The sequence below is a fragment of the Solanum verrucosum genome, unplaced genomic scaffold (genome assembly GCF_900185275.1).
Source record: "Solanum verrucosum unplaced genomic scaffold, falcon-dt-bn FXZP01000190.1, whole genome shotgun sequence".
Lineage (NCBI taxonomy): Eukaryota > Viridiplantae > Streptophyta > Magnoliopsida > Solanales > Solanaceae > Solanum > Solanum verrucosum.
In genome coordinates this window covers 275555-285485 of record NW_026020279.1, presented here as the reverse complement: position 1 = coordinate 285485, position 9931 = coordinate 275555, and the positions used below count along the sequence as shown (strand labels likewise).

Below are 9931 nucleotides of genomic sequence, written 5' to 3'. Positions count from 1 at the left end.
TTCCACAAATTTTTCATTCTTTTTCTTCTTCCTTATTTTCATCTTTTTCTCTTTTTTTTTATATGGAATTATATGGAGGGGTTCCATTTTTCTCAAAACAAGGGTAAAAGGGGACTTTCTTGAACGTCTCTTGATTTACCTTCTCTTTTCATCACACCCCCAACTTAGGCTTTTGGCCTAAGTTGTCTACTCAAACAAACCACAAATCATGAGGATTATGGGTAATGGATCAATAAAAGGTCACAATGTTATCAAGTTTTTTTTCCAAGAAAAGGTTAAGGCTCAAAAGGGTGCTAAAAAAAAGGTTCACATACTCACAAGGTAGGCCACAAAAGAGGTATAATGTCAAATTGGTTCACACTCTTCAAAGTTGCCTAAGATTGCATCACTTAGTCAGCCGGACCAACGGGGTAAATTCTAGGTGTCATTACACATGGTTCACGGTAAGCTCATTACACACAAGGCATTGACACCATAGTTAAATAAGACTCCACACTTTCGCTAGTTATGCAATGTTCATCACAAAAGACTCAATTCGATACTTGGCTAGTCACCTCGAGATGCAAAGAGTTCACATATTGTCTATGCAACTTCATTTGGCCTTATCGTAGCTGCACATTCATTTTTGTTCGATTATGAGCACTATTTAAGTCATCGGTATTGATCAAAACTGATACTCAAATTTGCGAGAGAATAGCCATATACACAAACAGGGGAGGTGGCATAAAGAGGAAGAGGTTCGCTCAGTTCACTGACCAATTTCCACCCACCACCAAAAGCATCCAACATTGTCCTCAATGTGGGTAGAGTATGGGCATTACCGCAAATAAAACAAAATAGGAATAATAAATAAAGACTAACAAGAAATGAAAACAATCTAGTATGTAAACAAGTAGAGCAGGGTAGCGAGGAATCTTCATTAAATGCCCAGTTGGCGACGGAGTGAAATGGTTGCCGAATGCTTTGGCGATGCATCTAATGTTCTTCAGATCGCCCTTAGTTCCAGTGGACTGCACTCCCAGAGAATGCAAATCGGTGAAGATGTAGGGGGTCGCCAAACACATCGGCGATCCGCATAATGAAGTCAGAACGTCGTCGGTCGATCCTTGAGGGACTTTATTAGCGTTGACTCAAAAGGGTGAGGAAAGTTGGGTCGCCTTAGCGCATCGGCGATATGCCAACTGGTGAAGTTGTCCCGCCAAATGTTCTAGAGTCTAAGCCTCATTTTTTAGATCCATAAGGCGAACCAAATCGAGCTTGCTGAACTAGTTCGGCGACTCGCCAAGAGCATCTTTGTCTCACTCATGATCCTGATCTTGCAAAATCAACACACATTATTTAAAACACTAGCACTTGGGTTGCCTCCCAAGAAAAGCCTTATTTAACGACGTGGCACGACGTGGAAATGCTCTCAAGCATCTTCCAAGTACACCACCTCAATCAAAGAAATCTCCTGGCATTCTCCAAAGTATAATTTGAAACGTTTCCCATTCACCTTAAATGAAGGTCATTCTTGACCCTTAACGTCTATGGCACCATTTGTGAATACTCGTGTCACTCTAAATGGTCCGGACCATTTGGACTTAAGTTTTATGGGAAAAGGTCTAAGTCGGGAGTTGTATAACACACCCAATCTTCCACAATAAACTCTCGCTTAAGTATTTTAGCATCATAACACTTCTTCATCTTTTCCTTGTAGAGAGCAGAGCTTTCATAAGCTTTGAACATGAATTTGTCCAACTCGTTTAACTATTCTACTCTCTCTTTTGAGGTCTTTGTGCAGTCTAGATTCATAGCTTTCAGTGCCCGCATCGCTTTGTGTTCTAATTCGACTGGTAAATGGCAAGACTTTCCAAAAACTACTTGATACAGAGACATACCTATTGGAGATTTGTATGCAGTGCGATATGCCCATAGTGCGTCATCAAGCTTTCGAGACCAATCAATCATGTTAGCATTCACCATCTTAGCCAAGATACTTTTGATCTCCCGGTTTGATACTTTAACTTGACCGCTTGTTTGGGGATGATATGGAGTTGCTACCTTGTGTTTCACTCCATACTTACTCAATGCAGCTGAAAAACATTTATTGCAAAAGTGTAATCCGCCATCACTAATGATAGCTCGAGGAGTACCAAATCTAGCAAAGATGTAGCGTTTCAGAAATTGTACCACAATTTTCCCTACATTATTTGGAAGTGCAACAGCCTCCACCCATCTAGAAACATAATCTACTGCCACTAAGATATACTTATTACCAAATGAACTCACAAATGGGCCCATGAATTATATTCCCTAAACATCAAATAGTTCAACTTCTAAAATGGGAGTAAGGGGTAATTTGTGTCTTATAGACACTCCACCTTGCATCTGACATTGAGCTCATCTCTTCACAAATTCATGCGCATCCTTGTAGAGGGATGGCCAGTAATAGCCTCTTTGGAGAACTTTAGCGGTTGTACGCACACCGCTATGATGGCCCCCAACCGGGGAAGCATGGTAAGCATGGAGAATTTCTACCACTTCTTCTTCCGGGACACATCTTCTAATGATATGGTCTGCACACTCTCGAACAAGTATGGGTCATCCCAAAAATAATTTTTAATGTCGAACATGAACCTCTTTTGTTGGTAGAAGTTAAGCTCGTCCGGCAATAATCTGTACACTATGTAATTGCCAAAATCTGCATACCATGGAATTTGTTTGAGAGTTATTGCAAACACTTGTTCATCGGGGAAAGAATCATCTATGTCAACCTCGAGTTCATCATCCTCCCTGCCCTCTAATCGTGATAAGTGGTCAGCCACTTGATTTTCGCAACCTCTTCTATATTTGACCTCAAAGCAACTCTTGCAATAGTAGTACCCACCTTATCAACCTTGGTTTGGTATCCTTCTTTGCCATTAGGTAACGGAGTGCATCATGATCAGTGTGAACAATTACTTTAGTGCCTAACAAGTATGCTCGAAATTTCTCAAATGCATAGACTACCGCAAGCAACTCTTGTTCAGTAACAGTATAGTTACGTTGAACACTATTTAGAGTCTTACTCGCGTAGTAAATTGGGTGAAATAGTTTGTTGCGTTTTTACCCCAGCACAACACCCAACGTTGTTCCACTTGCATCACACATTACTTCGAAAGATTCTGACCAATCAGGACTAATAATGACTGGGGTGGATACTAATTTCTCCTTCAAGCACCGGAAAGCCACCATACAAGTATCATCAAATTGGAATTTCACCTCTTTCTCTAAGAGTTTGCATAGAGGATGTGCAATCCTTGAGAAGTCTTTGATGAACCTTCGATAGAAATCGGCATGCCCCAAGAAACTACGAACACCCTTCACTGAAATTGGTGAAGTAGTTTCTCAATCACTTCAATCTTCACCTTATTGACCTCTAATCCCTTTTGTGACACCTTGTGCCCGAGAACTATGCCCTCCTTCACCATGAAATGGCATTTTCCCCAATTCAGGACCAAGTTTGTCTCCACACATCTATGGAGCACTTGCCCCAAATGTGCCAGCACTCTTCAAACGTGTCCCCTACGATTGAGAAGTCATCCATGAATACTTCCATCGAATCCTCCACCATGTCCACGAAAATGGATAACATGCAATGTTGAAATGTTGTCGGGGCATTACATAGCGCAAATGGCATTCTCTTAAATGCAAACATTCCATAAGAATAGGTGAAAGTGGTTTTGTCTTGATCTTCAAGCGCAATGGAAATTTGGTTGTAACCGGAGTATCCATCCAAAAAGCAATACCAACCTCTCTTTGATAGTCGATCAAACATTTGATCCATGAAAGGCATGGGGAAGTGATTCCACGAATTCAATTTTCGGTAATCCATGCATACTCTCCATCCGGTCACCGATCTTGTAGGCACAAGCTCCCCCTTGTCATTTGGGACTACCATGATACCTCCCATTTTTGGTACACATTGCATCGGACTTACCCATTTGCTATTCGCAATAGGATAGATCACATTTGCATCCAACCACTTTATAATCACCTTTTTTCACCACGTCCTGCATTGGTGGGTTCAATCTTCGCTGATGTTCAACACTGGGCTTACAATCATTATCAAGCTAAATTTTGTGTGTACAAATACCGGGGGGAATGCCCATTATGTCAGCTATGGTCCAACCTATAGCTTTAATATGCCTTCGTAACACCTCAAGAAGTAATTTCATCTGTCATTCAAGCAAATCAGTCGCAATGATTACTGGTAGGGTGTTATTTACCCCCAAGAAAGCATATCGGAGATAGGGGGAAGTGCTTTTAATTCCAGATTTGGCGGGTCTTCTGTTGATGGCTTTGCGGGAGGACTCTCTCTATTTTTCAAATCAATGTCCAATTTCAATGGAGTCTTTGAATACCCTCCCAAGCCTGACAGAGAAGCTACTACTTCTTCGTAACCTTGAATTTCAAAATCATCATAGTTAGCAAGCACGGTTTCAAGAGGTTCGCTCATGCACATCAAATGGCTTACACTAGCCACCGCGTCATCAATAACATCAATGGTGGACACCACATATATATCACTTGGGTGTTTCATTAATTTACAAACGTTGAGGGTTACTTCATCTTCGTTCATTCGAAACTTCAAATTTCCACTTTCAACATCCACAATGCTCTTCCGGTTGCTAAGAATGGTCTTCCCAAAATAATGGGAATTTCAACATCTATTTCACAATCAAGAATGACAAAATCGGCCGGGAAAATGAACTAATCAACCTTCACCAAGATGTCGTAAAGTATCCTTACAGTATGTTTGATAGAACGGTCAGCCATTGGGAGTCTCATTGTGGTTGCTTTTGGTTCACCTAACCCAAGTTGCTTGTATATCGCGTAGGGCATTAAGTTGATGCTTGCCCCTAAATCGCATAAAGCTTTAGCAAATTGAAGCATGCCAATGGTGAAAGGGATGGTGAATGCCCCGGGATATTCTCTCTTTTTGATCAGCTCCTTAGTCATAATTGCACTGCAACTATGGGAAACTTCAATTGTCTCAAAATCCAAGCTCCTTTTCTTTGTGACTAGCTCTTTCATGAACTTGGCATATCCTGGCATTTCCAACAATGCCTCCACAAGGGGGAGGTTGATTGATAGTGTCTTGAACACCAACAAGAACTTCTTGAACTACTCATCTTCATTCTTCTTCTTTAAGCGTTGGGGAAATGGTGGAGGTATTTTGGGTAAAGGTTGCATGACTTTCGGAATTTGAATGTGTTGTTCCACTTCCTTTGGTGGTTCTTTAGCAAGGTTTTGATGGATAAGTAACTCTTGTTCCTCCATTCCTTTACCTTCTTCACGCTTTTGAGCATCTTCATTTTCCATCACATTACCTATTGCCACCTTTCTGCTACGAGTAACCACAACCAGCACTCTATTGTCATATTTCATCGTTATCTTAGGTTTCAATTGAGCTAATAATAAACTCAGTTGTCCTTCAAGTATCTTGATGGCATGGGCATGAGAGTTTAGTTTACTATTCAATGATGAAAAGTCATCTTTCATGCCTTTCAACAAATCATCCGAACCTTCAACTTTATTAAGTATGCGTGACAGCAAGTCATTCACCCGGGGACTACTTGCACTCCCTTTTGATTTTGGGCTCTCACTCGAGTGAGTATGGTTCTCCTCATGATCATCTTCCCTTCTCCAATAATCATTTTGCTCAGCCCAATCTTGATAGTATCTCATTTGTTCTTCTCCCTTATGATAATTCCAACCTTGATTTCTGCCTCGCTATAGATAAAGTTAGTGGAAACCCTCCTCATATCTCTTGGAGTTCCAACTTTGATTCTCCCTCGGACTTGAGTAGCAGGAAGAAGAACCCTCCTCAACTCTAAACACTCCACATGTCCCCTTCATTTGCTCTTGTAGAAATTCCATTTGGGTCAACATCTTCTTGATGTTTTCATCCTTCTCTTTCTCTTTATCAAGTTGCTCTTACGTTAATCTAAAACAAAATGGATAGACTTGATCCTCTTTGGTGTACCACGCTTGGTTTATTCTAGTCATGTCATCAAGAAGAAACGAAGCTACCTCAAATGATTGTAACATTATTCCTCCTCGTACCAATTGATCAACCACTCATTTATTAACCGAATTGAGACTCCGGTAGAAATATTGAAGTAACAAATCGTTTGGTAGCCCATGAGTTGGGCATTTAAGTAGGAGATTCTTGAATCTCACCCACGTTTCGTGGATGGGTTCCCCCTCCCGTCGCTTGAAACTTTGAATTTCGTCTCTAAGTTTCATCATCCTTGATGGAGGAAAGAATCTTGTGTTAAATGATATAACCAGCTCCTCCCATGATGTGATGGAATAGTTGGTAACTCGGCTAACCACTTATTAGCTTATCCCGTTAAGGATAGTGGAAATAACCGCAGTCGAATTGACTCTTGTGACACATTTTTGAATGAAAAAGGGCAACAAACCCCTGTAAAGTTTCTCACATGCTCATGTGGGTCTTTGTGATCTAGCCCTCCATATAGTTCCCTCATTTGGAGAAGATGAAGAGTTGTGCTAGTGACTTCAAACATCGCATTCTCATCAATTTGTGGGATGCAAATTGCACCCATTCCACCCGATTAAGCGGGGTTGTAGACACTATTGATGTCGTCTATACCATCTCGATGACCTGTTTGGCTGTCATTCATCTCTTCCTCACTCATGTTCACTTCTACGTAGTCCAACCAACACTTACAGAAAGCATCCAAAACTAATTCAACTACAGCCAACGAATTTGAGAGTGTCAAAGCTTCAATCAAAGAATTCTAAGTAATGCTACTCCCCGGCAGCGGCGCCATTTTGATTTACGTATCAAGGCATTTCATCCAATATTAAATGCCAACGATCGTTCGTCAGTATAATAACCCAACTACGTGACTGGTAGATCCCACAGGGAGTAGTACTTCCTTCAAATTCAATAATAAGAGTACAATGACAACCTCTTCAATCAAACAATTCTTGCACAATTAATGTTCAAATCTCAAATTTCGGGTTTTGACTAACAATCCAAATTTACACTTCAACACAAGCAATCAAATATTATAGTAAAGCTTGGGAATTGATCAGCCAATTATTGAATCTCAACGAAGTGGATAAACGTTACTGCTCAAAATGGGATAATTTGTTGTGGGTAGGTCGAACCATATATAAAGTAACTTTCTCTCGAACAATTACATTTTCTATGTTGAATTCTCTCGAACTTCAACAACAATCAAAAGAGGCCCAGCTCTTTAACCTCATCAAATCCACTCTCTCGAGCTGGATACAAAGGTTGGATCACTTGTTTTCACTCTCTCGAGCTGAAACCAAGAAAACCCACTACTAAGGACGCTAAGATTGTCACCTTAGTTCTACAAGATGTAAGACGACTGCAGTCAGGCTTAGAAGGTATTGGATCATCACGTCAAGTCGAGGAACTTGACGGTATTCAGATTGATGTCATGTCGGCTCAAATTGCACAATTTACATCGGCACTGGCAGAGTCGGAGCGGAGAAGAGTAGCTGAACAGCAAATCATGAGTGAGACCGTTCAGCAAATCAAAGAACAAGTGATGAACCTCGCTAGTCGACCTACTACTTCGGCTCCTGGATACCGATGACGACAGTGATGAGGATGATTATGTAGATCCCACTCCCTAGTTTAGATCTCTGGACATTTATGACCTATTTGAAATTTTGAAATGAATTTTGAAAGACTTTATAAGTCTTCATATTGTGATTTAGATACTTTTGAATGTTATTTTAAGTTTGTTGTTTATGTTGTGTAGATTGATTATAATTGTGTGTGTTTGATTGGGTTGAATAGTGTAAAAATGAATTGAATTGCATTTGCAGGTGGTCAGCAGAAATTGGCAGCTTCTGCTGTCAAAAAAATTGCAGAAAAAGCGACAGACAGCGTGGTTTTGTCCTTCGCTTTTCTGGATTTTCCAAAGAAATAATTTCCAGAAAAGCGACGGACAGGCTGGGATTTTCAAAAATAAAATTTCCAGAAAAGCGACGGACTGCGTCGCCTTTTGAAAATTAAAATAAAGCGACGGAGTCCGTCACTTTTGTTAAAAAATTTCTAAAAAAAAATTAGTTAAAAAGCGACGCAGTCCGTCGCTTTTGAAAAGCATTGAGCTAAAAAGCAACGGAAGTGACTGCATCGCTTTTCCATCGATTTTGACCAAAAAAGCGACGCAGTCCGTCGTTTTTTGGCAATTTTTTAGTAGTGACAATTAAAACTCAATTGTTCAAGTTGGTAGTAAAAGTTTTTTAAAAAACAAAAACCACTATACACATATTACTAAAAACGTAACGTTAAATTTTGTTACAAATTCATCAAGATAATTTTTTATTCATTCAATAAATAATTTTAAATATACGATTTCATCTAGAATGTGACATCATTTGAATTATAAAAGTAAACCACTAAAATGATAGAAATATTTTAATCAAAATTAAATGAAACCGTGCATCACGTGGGCACTATACTAGTATATATCTAAAACAAAGAATTGATCAAACTAAATATTTGGCATACACTCTAACCTCTATTCAACCACCATTCTTTATAACAATATGTTTTTATCTCTATAACATTCTACTTATAACTGTGTTGACATTCACTATAAAAGTACATTCTTTTGTAAAATTACCTCTTTATGATAGTCTTACTCAAATATCAATTGAGTAACAATATTTTGTAAAAAGTATATATTACTAATAAAGATAAATATTTAAATATTTATGGTAATCGTTATCAGTGTCATGCATACTAAATTTCAAGTATGAATATTTAAGAGAAAAATTATACTTAGATGGTATCCATCATTATTTATGGCCATAACCTTAAAAGGAAAGGCTATTGGTGACATTTTCTATATTGATTTTTTTTTCCTATTTTGTTAGTTAAATTTGTTTAAAAATTGAGTGAAGTAAAAAATAACATTGTTAAAGAAATGTCACCTTCTCCGCATATTTAAACTTGAATGCATTTTGAAATGTTTCAATGATATCTGGTCATTTTGATCTCAAAAAAATAAGTAACTCTATGACAATTTGTATTAATCATTTAAAAGCATTCTTTCTGTGTTCTTTCAATTATAATTATTTACTAAAAACTTTAATTTAGTAATATTAATTTCATTTTACAATATCATATACTATATGATACAATACACATGTGCAACGCACGTGCCGTGAAACTAGTAAGATTCAATGAGTGAGAGATTGTTAGAATGACAATATAATTTTAATAAAATGATAATGTCTCTTAATGGTCCATTATGCTTGTTAGTGTTTCATTTGTCATCCTAAATTACTCATAATGCTTTATTATGTTTATTATTGTTGTATTTTTCATTCAAATTACTCATAATTCTCCATTATGATTATTGTTTGAGATAAAGAAGCTAATGATATGAAACAAGTTGAACAACATGTACAATTGCTAATTGTTATAGAGTTAGAGTCACACTAGGACTTGGCTACTACATACTAATTAGTTGTCGGTTAGGGTGTTGTGTCTTATACTAGCTGAAGTTGACTAGGATAAGTTTTTATAATTTTAGTAGTAGTAGTAGTAGTAGTAATCCTATACTAATGTAAATTATATATTTGTATTGTAGTAGGACTCTAAGTATAACTAGCTTAGAACTCACCTCCTATATAAAGAACATGTACTTGACAATATAATCATTAATACGGTAAATAATTCATCACCAACTTAATTATTTACTTAAGACAAGTCAAGAAAAATCTTGTCACGATCCGATTTCTCAAGTCATGATGGCACCTACTATACACCACCAGTAGGTAAGCCTAACCCTTACTCCGGATCCATAAGTGGCACGATCAAAAACTGGACGTGATGACACTTATCTTATCTCACCACAAAAAGTCAGCCTAAAATCCAATTAATACG

The 9931-nt window shown here is 38.2% G+C and overlaps 1 protein-coding gene across 1 annotated transcript; it reads right to left on the bottom strand.

Moving 5' to 3' along the window:
• Window positions 1–4246: 4246 nt before the first annotated feature.
• Window positions 4247–5079, bottom strand: LOC125834203 (uncharacterized). Its single transcript, XM_049513373.1, has 2 exons — window positions 4774–5079; window positions 4247–4663 (listed from the first exon to the last, which is right to left on the bottom strand). The coding sequence occupies exons 1-2, from the start codon at window positions 5077–5079 to the stop codon at window positions 4247–4249; spliced, it is 723 nt and encodes a 240-aa protein (XP_049369330.1).
• Between the last annotated feature and the right edge of the window lie 4852 nt (window positions 5080–9931).

Excerpts from the sequence above, each read along its gene's own strand:
- LOC125834203 (XM_049513373.1), bottom strand. The coding sequence starts at position 5,079 with ATGCCAGGATATGCCAAGTTCATGAAAGAGCTAGTCACAAAGAAAAGG. Across the intron at positions 4,664-4,773 it reads ACCGTTCTATCAAACATACT|ACCATTCTTAGCAACCGGAA; the intron begins GTAAGGATACTT and ends TATTTTGGGAAG.